This window comes from Pangasianodon hypophthalmus, chromosome 5, assembly GCF_027358585.1.
Source record: "Pangasianodon hypophthalmus isolate fPanHyp1 chromosome 5, fPanHyp1.pri, whole genome shotgun sequence".
Taxonomy (NCBI): Eukaryota; Metazoa; Chordata; class Actinopteri; order Siluriformes; family Pangasiidae; genus Pangasianodon; species Pangasianodon hypophthalmus.
Genome location: NC_069714.1, coordinates 19,693,123 through 19,708,496, shown reverse-complemented (window position 1 = coordinate 19,708,496; position 15,374 = coordinate 19,693,123). Strand labels below are relative to the sequence as shown.

Below are 15,374 nucleotides of genomic sequence, written 5' to 3'. Positions count from 1 at the left end.
GGTTCCAGTCGAACTCTAGCACAGTTCAACTGCAGTGAGAAAGAGATTCAATCCTGAATCGACTCAACTGCAGGAAGCAAATCTAATATGCTCTGTATTTTGGGTTGCAGGCAGCATTTTTCTATAGATGTGAGCTGCTAAATTGAGCTGCGAGACACAAACTGAGCCACCGGACAGAGCCGTAGCACTGCAGAAATGCAATGTGTACTGGATATTTGCACCAACGAACAAAAAAAAAAAGAAAATAAACACTTGTATGCAATACACAAAATGTTTTAAACTAGTTATTTATATAATTATCTAATCATTTTTGTGATTTTTAAGTAAAGGTTGGCAAAGGTTTGTTTACCTTTTTCCATTGCCACATTTCTGGCCAATGAATGGAATGGTTTTATGAGTACGTTTTCAGCGAACACATCCCTCAGATGCCTTTTTTTTATTATTATTATTTGCAGTGTGAAACTAAATCAAGCCAAATAGCAAACAGGTTTTAGGTTTAAAGTATAAACAATAAACTCAGCAAACAGACTAATATGTGCAAAAGTGCCTTGACACTAACATTGAGAACTTTTGGTGCATGCACTTCTTATCAATAAAGTATGTCCCTCCTGTTTCATGTCAACCAACAAATGTCAAAGTCGTGTAAAACACCCCCATCGAGAGTGTTTATGGATCTTTAGATTATCATAATTTCCCTCTCAAAGGGTAGCTGAAGATCACAATTAGCTAAGACACTAAATGATGTGGACTTCATCCTGTGACACACATTTAAGGCTAATTAGTTGATTAATTGTGTTTAGAAAGCTTAATTGAATTACTCTACTCTCAAGTACCCTGGAGGTAAGCTGATGCAGGTATGTTGTCTTTTTTCCATTCACTCTTTGGTGCATGGTTATGGTTTAAGCCATATCTCTCTATCATCTCCATGGTGTGCTGCGAAACAGGAAAAAAGATATTGACTGAAATTCTTGGCTATATTAGGAGCGTAATATTGACCTCTGGTCTCCTGCACCCATCTGAATGAGCGGGACATGAATTTCCAAATTGACTTTAAACGGTTTTAAACTGATATGTAAGATGAATGGGCTTCTGTTGCTATAACGAATACCAGCAGAGATTGAATTACAACTGTATCTCACCCGCTCCACCTAAAAATAACAGGGGAAAAGAGAGAGAGAGAGAGCGAGGGAGAGAGAGAAGGAGAGAGGAAGAGAGAGAGAAATGCATCTCGACAGTGCATTAGAAGAATATGAGGTTGTTTTTGTTTATGAATGTAATTAATGTCTGTCCACAGTATTTGCACGCTTGTCATGCTGTGTGTGCTGTGTGCACATTATGAAAGGAAGAGGCTCTCATAATTATGTTTACATGCACAGATAAAAATCCCTGGGCCGTAATGATCAGTAATTATAAATATTTTTCTGAGTTTCTCCGGTTGCAGCCGTGTTCATTGTGCTATGGAAGGCAGGTTGTGTAGCTTAATTATGACATTGTACATGACTAAATGTAAGCGTCTGTGTGAGCCCAGCCAAACACTTCCACTGGCATAATCATGCTCGGACCTGACTCTAAAGAGCTCATTACAGTTAGCTTTCTAAAGAGCGTTTTATCAAACACAGTTACCTAATAAGCATCTTTGGTGGTGCAAATTGGCCAAAATGGTAATGAGTCTGATTAGGCCACGCTTCAATTACGACAGCTTGCTCCTAAAAGAAGTCCCATCCCCCAAGCACGGCAGCATCCTAAAAGCAAGAGGAAGCGAGAGAGAGAAAGAGAGAGCTTGGGAATTCTGCTCAAAGCCATTGCGTGTTCATACACCCTCACACACATATACACACACAGCAAAAAAAAGGAAAGGAAAACCACTCCACCACCTCTGTGCTTCCTTTCAGCTGCGCAGTAATGAATAGAGAATTGTGCAAGCGGCAGTCCAATTTACGCACTGGGAAATTGGACGGACAGAGTGCGGGTGGACCACTGTTTGCTTAAAATCGGCCAAGGCTAGCCAGATTAATAGCTCCCAAAAAGGTCAGCTTCTCTGTTCCATTGGCCATGATCACAGTGTCTGAAATTAAACAGTGCGCTGTAACAGAGCTTCCTCTCCGGGGGTTTACTGTTGATCACTCTTGCTAATAACACACCTATTAGACGCCTGCACAGACTGCACATAATTATCATCAGGCTTGAAGAAGACAGCGCAGCTCGTAAAGGCTGACGCAAGATGTGAATCTTTAATCATGTGGATATACAATTAATGTGTAAACCACATGTCTGGTTTTTTCCTCTCTGCATTAATGTTGGTTTTAGCTTGTAATAATTTACACACAAGATGATTTCCTTCCTATTATGTAATTAGCACTTTTTAGTCTGTTTCCTGTATATTGCTCACCTGTTATTAGCCATAATGAGCAAGGACACAGCTTTAGTGTCAAAGCTGCATTAATAAGGCCATATCCATTGACCACACAATTCCTCCAGCTTTGGCTCTTGCGTTTTAGCCGAGTGACTTCTGACGGTGTGTGTAATCTAAGATTTGCCAGGCGTACTGTAAAGGTAGCCTCACAGACGCTGGTAAATTAAACAGAGGGCTTTTGTCGAGAGCCAGCAAGTGGAATTCGAGCAGAGGTCCTCAGACATCCTCTAATGAAACAAGCACTAATTATGCCTGTTGCATCTTAGAGAGCAGGCGAGTGAGCAAGTCTTTGCTTGTTGCATCTAATTTAAAGCTTTTTTGTCAGTGTCTTGAGATGGAGTCCTAATGAACTGTTGCAGTGATCAGCCCGTGTGTGATGCAAACATGTTGAAACACTAAGAAGCCTTTGTATTGAAGACTTTCATCCAAATTGTATAAATTTGTGTATTTTTTTACATTCATTGCTTATTGCATATGGGATGTGAGCCTGACATGAAAATATTACATGAATAACAAGGATAGTGCAGCGATTTAGTGCACATTAATTAGTTGCATACTTGTCTACATGATATCTACTCTTTATGTTCTACCCCAAAACAGTGGCAGGATATGACATATGGAAGTAGTGACATTTTTGTATTTCCCACAGAGATAGGTTTGTCTGTGTGCTTGTGTTATTTATTGTTGTGTCACCGTGCTCGCAGGCAGGCTGGAGAAGCATGAAGAGCACGGAGGAGCTGCAGTCTAAAACTAAACTGGAGATGATTCATCTTCTGCAGTCCCCTCTCTCTCATGCTCCCTCTCACTCTGTCTCTCTCTCCCCATCTCTCTCTCTACCCTTCTGTCCCTGTTTTTTTCTGACTCTACCTTTTTCCATATTTCTATCATTTTTACTGGACTTAAATTCCTTTTGATAATATCAACTTTATTGTCTCATTTGGTCCTCTGCCACAAATCACCCAATCATTATGTACTGTACAATATTTTTATGATCATTCCAAGCACCACATTACTTTTACAGCGCTCTCACATTGTGTGTTAGAATGACAGGAATGTGTGTATAAATATTGTCACTTAAAGGACATTTAGAACAGTGTATTTTTTTCAGACCCTGTTAGCCATGTATCTAAATCTCTTTGATGTCTTATTTTAGAGACTTAAATACATTAAAGGTTTTCAGGGAGACATCCCTGCCTTATGACAGTAAGAGCCTTGTAATTTTAATTTGTTAGACTTGTTAAATAGCTACAGCTGAATTTGCTCTTTTGTTAGTGTGTAGTGCGCTTCATAAAAAGTCATTAAAACGGGAAGCTAGAGTATTGTTCGAAATCCCTGTGTGCATACTGCAGGGGATTTCAGCCTTTCATAATTTCTCTCTGTTCTAGTGCTAGTTATCACCCACGTCCTATATATATAGGACCTTATGTGCACATTCATGCAATTATCCAATCAGCCAATCATATAGCGGCAGCACAATGCATCAAATCATGCAGATACAGGTCAAGAGTTTCAGTTAATGTTAACATTAAACATCAGAATGGGGAAAATGTGAGAGATCTCAGTGACATTGATCATGGCATGGTTGTTGGTGCCAAATGGCTGGTTTGAGTATTTTAGAAACTGATGATGATCTGGGATTTTTATGCTCAACAGTCTCTAGAGTTTACAAAGAATATGCTAAAAACAAAAAACATCCAATGGGTGGCAGTTGTTGATTAGAGGTCAGAGGAGAATGGCCAGATTGGTTCGTGCTGCCAGGAACTCTTTACTACCATAGGGAGCAGAAAAGCATCTCAGATAGCTCACCACGTTGAACCTTTATGCAGATGGGCTGCAAAAGCAGAAGACATTAACAGAAGCTCTTGGCCTGTATCTATATGATTTTATGCACTGCACTGCTGCAAAATGATTGGCTGATCTCATAATTGCAAGTGTACAGGTGTTCCTATTAAGGTGTGTGTGTTAGAATGTATACATACATGTATATATATTCCCAATGTAATCTTTAACAGTGCGGAAGGACAGTTGTAGTCTGCACAATGAAATGAAAGCTCACATTCCCCACACATTACCCATGCAGTTCACATTATATTCGAGATAAATCTTTATATGCATCTCAAATGGTTTGCTGTGGGAATACCATAGGTCCCATAGCAGTAAGCAGGCATTAAGCATAGCTTAATGGCTAATGCAGTGGTTTAGGAACACACAGTAAAATGCTACAATATAATCACAAATCAAAAGCAGTCATCAGCAAACTTCGTAACATGTTGCTGTAATTTTCTCATGGTCTGAAAGGGTGTGATTAATTGGAGTAATAGTATTGAATCCTGTGATTGTTTTGGAGTGGAGATTTTACTGATGATGTTAATAATAGGCTTTCTGGCATGGCTGCCACGTTGATGCCGGTTTATCGTCTTAAGCTTTTCTTAGCCATTCGCTCACAGGCCTGACAGCTAGCCATAGAACAGATCTTTTTGACTAAATCCTTGTAAATTAACACAATTAGTGCAGCCTCATCCTGCTAATTAGTGGTGCATATTTGTGTGTGTGTGATGTGTGTGTGTGTGTGCTGTTTGGGCAGGCTGCTGATAAGGTGGTGGTTGGGGACACCACTTATCTCAATGCTGCTGTAGAAAAATCTCTGCTATGTCCTGGCACTGACACACCAGTTCTGGATTCAACACTATAATTTAGCAGCAGGGGTTTTTCTGTGTAATTTAATCTTAAGATATCCACTGGCATTACTGGGTGATTCTGCATCTGTGTATTATGGAAATACTTACAGAAGGCACTATTGTGTGTTATACTGGGAGTACAGCATCTCCTAAATTTGTATGTTTGAGTCATGTAATATAGTATTTAAGATTTATACATAGGGCTGGGGAATCAACAAGAGAATTTCATAAACACTTAAATTTGCTTTTGTCTCTTTTATGGATGAGTGTGTGTGTATGTGTGTGTGTCAGTGTGATTGTATGTGAACCACCAGTGACAGCCCATTGTTTTTTGAGTAAATGCCTCTTTGATAATCCCATGCTGAGTCTAAGATGACAGCATATGTAACTACTTGTGTTTGCAGATGGAGTTTGGGATTAAACTTGATGGTGGCTTTTGAGCCCTGGAGGCAATAAAAGAGAGAAGTTGAAAAGAAAAGAGAGTGAGGCAGTGAGAAATGGAGAGAAAGACAGAGTGATACAGAGAGAGAGAGAGAGCAAGAGCAAGAGAAAGAAAAGACAAGAGAGGCATGTTTTTCCCCTTTTCCAGCCAGCAGTGCTCTAGGAGGCAGCAGGCAGACAGAGAGCTGTTGTAATTCATGCCATGCTGTGGGGTTTGTGTGATGAAAGCAGCGGAGCGCTGCCTGGGAGATTGCTTTGCTGCACTCCTCCAAGCAGATTTGAAACTGTCTGGGACTGCTTTAGATGAGAGTTGGATTATAGAGTGACCTGCGATGTCTGTGTCACCCCGGTCTGTGCAAGGTGCATTATACTGTGCTAACCAGGTGCTGGTGCCCAAATCCGCACTGCTCCTACGATACTAACTGTCAGCAGGGCCTGTGATATGTAGCCTGCACTCCAGGTGAGCTGCAGAGTAGGAAATGGAAAGTAATATTTTGTGTTGCTCTTGCTGTTTTTTTTTCTTTCTCTTTAAAAGCAATCATGTATTGGATCATTGATTCTGCAGAGTTTCACAAAACTGAGGCCTTTGCTGATCCTGTTCTCTCTGTACCTTATTTATCAAGTTTCTGACATTGGTGTTTGTTTTGTTTGTGTTTTTTTGGGGTATTTAGGCTTAAAGATGCAGTGGACCCCAGAGCATGCGCAGTGGGCAGAGCAGCACTTCGACATCTCCTCCACGACCCGCTCCCCAGCCCACAAAGCTGAGGCATATCGTGGGCACCTGCAGAGAACCTACCAGTATGCCTGGGCCAACGATGACATCTCCGCTCTCACCGCCTCCAATCTCCTGAAGAAATATGCTGAAAAGTACTCTGGGATCCTCGAGGGTCCCAGTGAGAGGGCACTGCTGTGCTCATATTCAGAGAGTGCCCCAGGACTCCTAAACGGACGCAAGTCTGAAAGTGAAGTATGGCAAGAGGGCATCTACCCCATGAACTGCACCGCAGATGTGATATCTGCAAGCAAGGCTGTAGTGGCAGCCACTTTGCCACCAGCGGACAGTGCAGCCAACATTGGCAGCTCATCAGGGGTGGCAAGCAGTCTGAGTGAACCCAGCTACTCCAGTAGCAGTTGTGGGAGCCACACACCTGCTGCCCTGCACTCGGGGATCCCCTCTCAGGAGTTTGCGAGTGGCTACAATGGCACTTACCTGCATTCCACCTATAGTGGTGGGCAAAGCACCCCAGCCCTGCCCTCCCCACATCCCTCACCTTTGCACAGCAGTGGGCTCCTTCAGCCTCCTCCACCCCCTCCTCCCCCTCCTCCAACACTGGTGCCTAGCTATAATGCAGGTTCACCTAACCTCTCCAGTTACAACTACCCACCTACAGGGTATCCCCCCCAGGCTTCTGTTGCTCCAGGCTACAGCCCTGGAGGAGCCCCCCCTCCTTCAGCCTACTTGCCCTCAGGCATTGCAGCTCCCACACCACTAGCCCCCTCTACCATTCCCGGCTACTCCTACCAGTCTCACAACCATGCACCTATTGCACCGACACCTTTGAATGGCAGCTCAGCCAACTCACTGAAAAGAAAAGCTTTCTACATGACAGGACAAGGAGACATGGACTCCAGTTATGGAAATTTCAGTTACAACCAACAGCGCTCAACTCAAAGTCCTATGTACAGAATGCCAGATAGCAGCCTTGCTGACTCAAGCAGAGGGAATGGATTTGACAGAAGTGCTGACACTTCGTCTTTGCCATTTAAGCCTACAAAACAGCCAATGTCCTCGGATCAACAGCGTAAATTCAGCAGTCAGTCTGGCAGAGCCATCACCCCTCCTTCCTATGGAGCATCCAAAGGTTCCATGGGGTCAGTACGATCAGGCGAGTCTTTTGGGAAGTTCAGTTCACCTGTTATGAATGAGCACAACGAGGAGCACAGGCAGCACTTGCCACATTCCATTGGCACAGTTCCTTCAAGTGGCCACCCAGCTGAGGAGCAGCTGAAAAATAGTGACTCCAGCCTGGTGGAGATGGTCACCACTGAAGTCCTCCAGCAGATGCCCCCTGTGGACTGGAGTGACATTGTAGGGCTGGAGCTGGTCAAGGCCACCATTAAAGAGGAGGTTTTGTGGCCGATCCTGAGGCCAGATATGTTCAGTGGCCTGGCACCATTACCACGCAGCATCCTTTTCTTTGGACCTCAGGGCACTGGACGGACATTGCTGGCACGCTGTGTCGCCAGCCAGCTGGGTGCTGCATTCCTCCAGCTCAGTGGATCAGCACTAGTTAGCAAGTGGCTGGGGGAGGGCGAGAAGGTGGTGCAGGCCTCATTTCTTGTAGCTCGCTGCCGGCAACCTTCAGTAATATTTGTTAGTGATGTAGATCTCTTACTGTCACCACAGCTAAGTGAGGAAAGCCCGGTAAATCGTATCAAGAGTGAACTTCTCCTACAACTGGATGGAGTGCTCAGCTCGACAGAGGACCATGTCTTGGTCATCTGCTCCACTAGCAAGCCTGAGGAAATAGATGAAGCTCTGCGTAGGTACTTTGTTAAGAGGTTGCTCATCCCACTACCAGACACCTCGGCACGACACCAGCTGATCAGTCAGGTGCTCTCCCAGCACAACTACTGCCTCAGTGACAAAGAGGTGGCACTGCTTGTCCAGCGGACAGAGGGATTCTCGGGGTTGGACCTGGTTCGTCTTTGCCAGGAAGCCATTGTCGGACCCTTGCATGGCATGCCTGGCACAGAACTGTCTGGAGTCATACCAGGGCAGATGAGGCCACTATCTTACCAGGACTTTGAAAATGTCTTTTGCAAAATCCAACCCAGCATATCACAAAAAGAACTGGACACATACACTGAGTGGAACAAAATGTTTGGTTGTAGTCAGTGAAATGGGCTTAAGGGGGCCATATAGGGTGACTTCTCCTCCTATAAGGAGAGGATACAATTCAGAATTCTTTGGGTGAAACAAACAACATTGAAAGGTGGGTATTACTAGTGACCCTTAAATAACACCTGGACAATCTGAAAGACCTGAATGATGCATAGCTATGCTCAAGTCCATATAAGGCCCTTTGCACATAGTCTAACAGAAAGTCCACAATTTGGCTGAACACTGCTGAAGCTGAGCGTCACTTGCTAAAGTGCACTGTCACTGAAATTACCACAAAGACAAACTCCATTGTGTGTAAATATCATTCTGCTGTTTTTGAGATTCTGTTGCTATTAAGTGCCTAAAGTGGTGCTTTATTATTTTGTATTTTGGTTGGTTTGCCTCACAATCTACATTGGTGGCATGTGCTAATATAAAAAGCTTTAACCTGAGACCTAAATCAACAAAACAACAGTATTCCTCAACTGAGTCTGATCTGTAGGCCGTTTGTGGGCATAAGAAGTTCTTGTGGCATTTGTAATCTGGACCCTAATTTATGAACTTTGTTTGCTTTTAATTTTCTTCAAAAACTCAGGAAAGTGATTGTGATTTGTACAGTACCTCAAAAGATTGTGTCAAAGCACTACATATTGGGTTTGGATTTTGATTTGCATTGAGCTAAAAGTTCCACCTCAACTGATTAAAACATGACAAGGATATGACTATGAATGTAACCAGATCATTTCTGGACTGTTTGGGAAAAAAATGTGTTTATCTTTTTTCCTTTCTTTTGTCAAGTATTGAAGTTGAAATTAAATATTAATTGCATTGTGAGTAGCTTGAAACAGAGGGATGAACAATGAAGAATTCTGAATTGTGGCAGTCTTGAATACAGCACCCTGTCCTCATGCATAGCACAGTACTGACTCTATAGTGCTTATGTAATCAAAGGTTAATTTAAAGCCTTAGCTATGAAAGAGAAGTTGCAGGGGACCACACTATTTGTGTTTTGTGGAATTAGATGTCCATTTATCTGATCAATGAAGAGAGAAGAGAGACTCATTGCAGGTGAACCAAAACTTTTACAAAGACCACTACATATTATATTTGGGGGATGAAACACTTTGGTTATTTGTAAGTATTGTTTTTAACCCTGTTCTGCTGCTGTGTGTCATTCCTGTAACAATCCTGAAGGATCATGTGTAACCTGTGTTCTTTTCTACCTCAGTTCATCACTGTTTTCTTTCAAAGCAAAAATTAAAGAGGCTAGCTTGACGTCCTAAACTCTCTAGGCTCACTCAACAAGAAGAAAACTCGCTTATAGAACTAGCTGCTCAAAAGAATCAACAAACGCGACTGACCCTGTCTGTGTTTCTTCTTCTCACAATATATAGTGCAGCCTCCCTGCATACACATGCTCCATGGGTTTTGTGTTGCACTCAGAGGGAATGATTCTCCAGTCATTGCGCTCCCCTTTTGGTGTTGCTGTTTCTACAGTTGGCAGCTTTTTTCTTTACTAACAGTCGACGCTAGCCACATGATTGGGCAGTACCACTGGGGCACTGGAGACAAGCACCTGTGTTTACAGCACATGAGGATGAGTCAAAGAAGGCCTTGTGTTGAATGTATGTTTGTGTTGTTTGTTTGTTTGCTCCCCCCCCCCCCCCCCCCCATCCCGTGAGCATTTTATGTTTGCCATTTTGTGAAGCACTAGTGAGTGGAGTGGGGCAGGGCTGCAAATGTACAGCACTGGAGAATCCTGCAGATGCTCAGAGGATGGCTGTCCTGTTTCCTTTTCCCCTTACTGTTTATCCTAGGCCCTTAGTGCATGCATCCAGTACGTAATGCTATTGAGGATGTTATACATTATAGGGTGTTGGCATAGTCCCTTTTTACTTCAACACTGCAGTGTTTTCCTGTCAATGGTGCTTAGTGGCTGGAGCTAACATTTCCTCCACTACATGTATATGCGATTTATCCATGCACAACCAGTCATGCATTTTATGATAGACATCAAGTTAGTGTATTTAGCGGCTGTAAAATGCCATTTATTTTACCATTCTGCATTAATAATGTGATTAAGAGAAAACTTTCTGAGATGTCAAGCATATTTGGTGTCTGTCCAGTAGAACACCTTCAGATTTGGTCTGGTCCTGTCATTATAGTAAATGTTAACATTTAATTTGTCAAATGCACTTTTCAATTAAAGTTTATCATTTGAAAGCATCTTCTTTGCACCAAAGCAAATAGAACCAATTTACTTCAACAAACGTATCCAAAATGAAAGCCTATGCGCAACTATTTTATAAAAAAATATATACATATATATATATATACATATATATACGGTATGGCATACCATAGCAATTTGCCCTGTTCTAGTTTAGTGGCATAGATTTCCACATTTATCTCAACATCCAGAATAATAAAGTACTGTGCGTACTTAAGCCAAATAGCACTGATGCCCAGAGCCACTCTTTCATGTTGTGAATAATTCTTTTGTATCATTAATTACTGTTTTGCTGTATGAAAGATCCACCAGCATTCACTTCTGCAACATCCCTCTGAAAACTGGACAGATCCTTCGTAACATGGAGGTCATTGTGGAATCCCCTGATAACTGCTGATTACAAAAGCATTTAGTTTAAAACTGCATTAGTGACAAATGCAATGAAAAGGTTTAAAGCACACCTTTTTTTCCTCAGATCATTTAGCTTTTTTTTTTCCCTGTATGTTTTTTTTTTTTTCGTCCTGCATTCTTCTGCACTCTTCTAGATGTTGCTGTCATATCAGTTTTCTATTTCAGACATTGATCTCTAAAACCATTTCTACCTCATTGCTACATACACACATGTAGTACCTATGTTCTGTCTTTTTTGAATGTCATGCATTTGTATAAAAGGCAAAAAATATTAAAAAAAGGAAAAAGATATAAAAGTGGAAAAAAGCTTGTCCTTGAACTTGAGCAGTCTACCTCAGAAAGACTGTCCCTACACTGAGCAGTTTAGTAGTTGGGCAAATGATGAGACACACTAGAGAGTGTTGAGGTAAAGATATTGCACACAGTCGTAACTTTGAAACACTTTGAAATCTACTTACACAAAAACCCCCACAATGGGTGAAGGATATTGTGGGCTGTATAGGTCTTCTTCAAGGTCTCTAAAATGCAGATTCAGTTTTTGGATTATAATAAAATCGCTTTACTCCTTTGTGAAATGTAGTGTGCATGTGAATGTGTGTGTGTGTCTGTGTGTGCGTGTGTGCGTGTGTGTGTATGTGCACTTATCATTAAGTGTGTAAGTGTGCATTTTTATATATGAAAATTCTATATGAAATGTAATTACATTTCATATCTTGTATTTGTACATGAGCTACACTCGCACATATGTGTACTTAATGTACATTGTTGATATAACATTTTGAAATACACCACATAACGTTTCTATGTGTGTGTCTGTACAGTATTGCCATAACTGCAGTCGACGTAAATGTATTTTCATGTATTCATAGGGGCAAAGGATAATAAAAGATCATTAACATGTTTTTGAAATTCCAGTGTATGTGTTTTGTTTTTTTTCCTGCTGCATACCAGATTCATTAAAATAGTTACAAATGAGGCACACATTAGAAGCTCATGGCTATATATTCACTAGTCATTTCTTGTGTGAGAAAGCTTATTAAAACGCAAAGTTGGGATGAGGGAGAAGGAAATCTTGAGAAAGACCTATACACTGCACAATAAACATTTATCCTAATTTTTACCCAACATATCTTAATGTAAGTAAGTTTACATCTCTCCAATTACCAATTACATTTACTTACTGTTGTGAAATCTTTCATTTGTAAGGAACAATACATAATGGAGCATGCTAGTGCAGGAAAATAATCAGTGACGGGGACATTCCAATTACAGCGTGTCCTAAAGTCCCTCCAATACCACAGCAATTTGCCAGCAATCTTTATCTTTTATTTATTAATAAACAACACATTATACTTTTTATTCTTTCATAGTCATGTTTAATGTTGTGGAACATCCAAGTTGAGAGACAAGTTAGTTATTGATATGTATGTTATAACAGTTATAAACAGTCATTCCCTCACCACCTTCACTTTTTTCCTCCATCTTGAAGTAATAAGAAAAAAAGAAAAAAATGCATAGCTTGTCTTGTTTCCGAGAAACCACAAACCACAAAACCATCTGTCCTGAAAACTTTCCCTTGTTGGAAAACTTAAAGTTAAAGCTTTACCTCTGACTTTTCAAAAGTGCTGATGCTCCTTCCAAAAATGCTAAATAAACTCACCAAAAACAATTCTGAAGAAAAATAAATCCATTTGTGAAGAGTGTCCACCATACAAATCCCTGTTATTAGTTGTTACTGTAGAAATATAAAGCATTGCAAATGCATGTGCAGCCTGGCAGCCAGTCTAATCACCTTCTGACCAATCAGAATCAAGCATTCAACAGCCATGTGGTATAAGAATATTAAAGGAACAAAACTGCTACTGCATTTCTAATGACTTCTTCCTATCAGTCGTGCAAATCAGTGGTTGCTACACACAATCAGAATTCTATTAAATGATGTCCACACCCAGGTGCTATTTGTAGGTGGTAGATACTTTCGACTACAATTGTACAGTTTAACAATCTGCACACGTTAAACTGCTGTATAAGAGGGACATTTTTGTCTTTAGCCTTTGTAATGTAGTAATGGTCAGAGAACATGACCATGAACTCGAAGGTCGAGGGTTTAGCCTAGCTGATAATATGCGAGGCATTTACCCCTAGTTATTTGAAGTAGAGGGTTGATTGGCATATGCAAGCATCAGTTATCTAATACCAGTGTATACACCAGTATCTCAGCACCTGAGTCCTCATATCAACAATCTTTGGAGATATATTCGTGTGTTATTTATACAGTAGTTATAATGTGGACCCTTCCAAATATTGTAAGAGCTAGGTGCAGCTTTCTTACCCCACCATGAGAGAAAGCTTTAAAATTGTGTTTGATGAGTTACTGTTTTGGAAATGGAGACTTCTAGGGCACTTCTTTATTTACAAGAAATATGCATCAACATTTTTTCCTTAAACTCTTATTCTTAAAATATTCAGAATCCTCATCACTCCTCACTAAGTATCATCTTGAAAGGTGATTCTTATCGATTTCCCAAAATTAACTGCACATCATAAGTACAGTTTGTTTTATCACTGTCTTTTTTTATTCTTCTTTCATTTTGTTATAAATAAGACATTAATGCTTTCGATTTTCCACATTGAAGGCATAATTATGTAGTAGATGCTTTGTGCGTAGGTTGCTGCTGTACAATTAACACTGGGGAACTAGGTGCATTTGGAGCCCATCGCTGTTTCATTTGTGATCGGCTGTGTGTCATTTCCACAGTCGTGCACATTAAAAGAAGCCTCTCCTAATGGATGCAATTCAGCAGGGTTCCCCTCAGAGACACCGCCAACACGCTCCAGCACAATCACAAACACAAAGGTTATCAGAGCCGCAGATGAAGAGATGACGATAGGAGATGGTTTTTTTCTTCCTTTTGTCAAGGTGTCTTCTTCCGTGTTCATATTTATGTCGTTTCTGTCTGTCCTTTGCTATGTTCTGATGCACGTACAGTATGTTTATATCGTGCATTAAGGGATTATAAATTTAACACAAATACACCATTTTGAAGTGTGCTAGATATTTGTGGTACACAACCACTTTTTTCTTTTTGATGGCTTTTTATTTCTAATACAAGGACGACTGGCTCGGTGGTTATTAAACTGTAAGTAATTACTGATCTACTGCTGAGAGCTTCATGTCTGAACCTTTTCTTCTGCATAGGTCACTCTTCCTGTGCTGATTCATTCACCGATTGATTTTTACCTTTTGATGAAAAGCATTTCAGGGCATTAAAGAAGACTTAAATGTTGCATTTCCTTGAGCATCTTAAATTATATCACAGTACATGTGACATTCCAAATGCATTTTCTTTCATTACATGTCACATTAGTTGGGTAGCAAAGAGTTTAATAAAATATCTCAACATGTTTGGTGAAGCAGTTTTGAGCTATTTAAAATGAGATTATTATTTGGATCATTATCCGGATGGAGCGAGACAGTGAATGCCACAGTCCCAGATGACTCTTGGGCTACAACAGTTCTTTAAAAACCATGTGTGTGTGTGTGTGTGTGTGTGTGTGTGTGTGTTTGTATGTATGTATGTATGTATATATATATATATATATATATATATATATATATATATATATATATATATATATATATATATATATATATGTAGAGAGAGAGAGACGGTAACTTTTATGATTTATGTGCTTAATATATATTATTTCATCTTTTCCTATAATTAATCAGTACCAATATTTATTAACATTTATTAAGATATTTAATACATTCCAATATTCCATAAGGGTAAAAAGTGGTTTGAAACTTACCTTTTAGTAATGCAAGTTCATTTAATAAAAATGTAAAACATTTAATCTATATTAAAAATGTACTTATTCCGAATATGTTTGTAACTAGTGTTGTGGGAACAACTTAAAACCTATTTCCTTAAAAAAAAAATTTCCTGGAGCACAAGGTCAGGTGCATTTCAAGGTTTTGGAACGATAAGTTTTTTCTCCCATTTTTCTCAAATTTGCTTATTACATTTACTTATCAGAGAGCAATAACTTCTTTACATTATTGGGGTTTCTAAAGATGCATTCAAATACCTTTGTCTTTTTATAAAGATTAATTAAAATAGTAATAATTATTAAATTGACTATATAATTAAGCAAGATTTTCATATCAGCCAGATTTTTAAAATCATTATTTAAAATTATTTCCTTTATTTTAAAGTGTCAGTGTTGTCTGACTGTAACAGTACTGAATCTAGCTCCAAAAACAGTTGTGCTGTCAGAGATGTCGTAGTTAGTATGCTTTGACAGTTTTTCTCC

General features: G+C 40.1%; 1 protein-coding gene across 2 annotated transcripts in view; it reads left to right on the top strand.

Annotated features, from left to right (window-relative positions):
• Nucleotides 1-14,474, top strand: part of fign (fidgetin) — a 45,526-nt gene extending 31,052 nt beyond the window's left edge. For both annotated transcript variants that reach the window (XM_026913027.3, XM_053234391.1), the window contains exon 2: nt 6,204-14,474. In XM_026913027.3, coding sequence (XP_026768828.1) covers nt 6,204-8,434 — 2,231 coding nt within the window. In that variant the 3' untranslated portion in view covers nt 8,435-14,474. The remainder of the gene's footprint in view (nt 1-6,203) is intronic.
• Nucleotides 14,475-15,374: the final 900 nt, after the last annotated feature.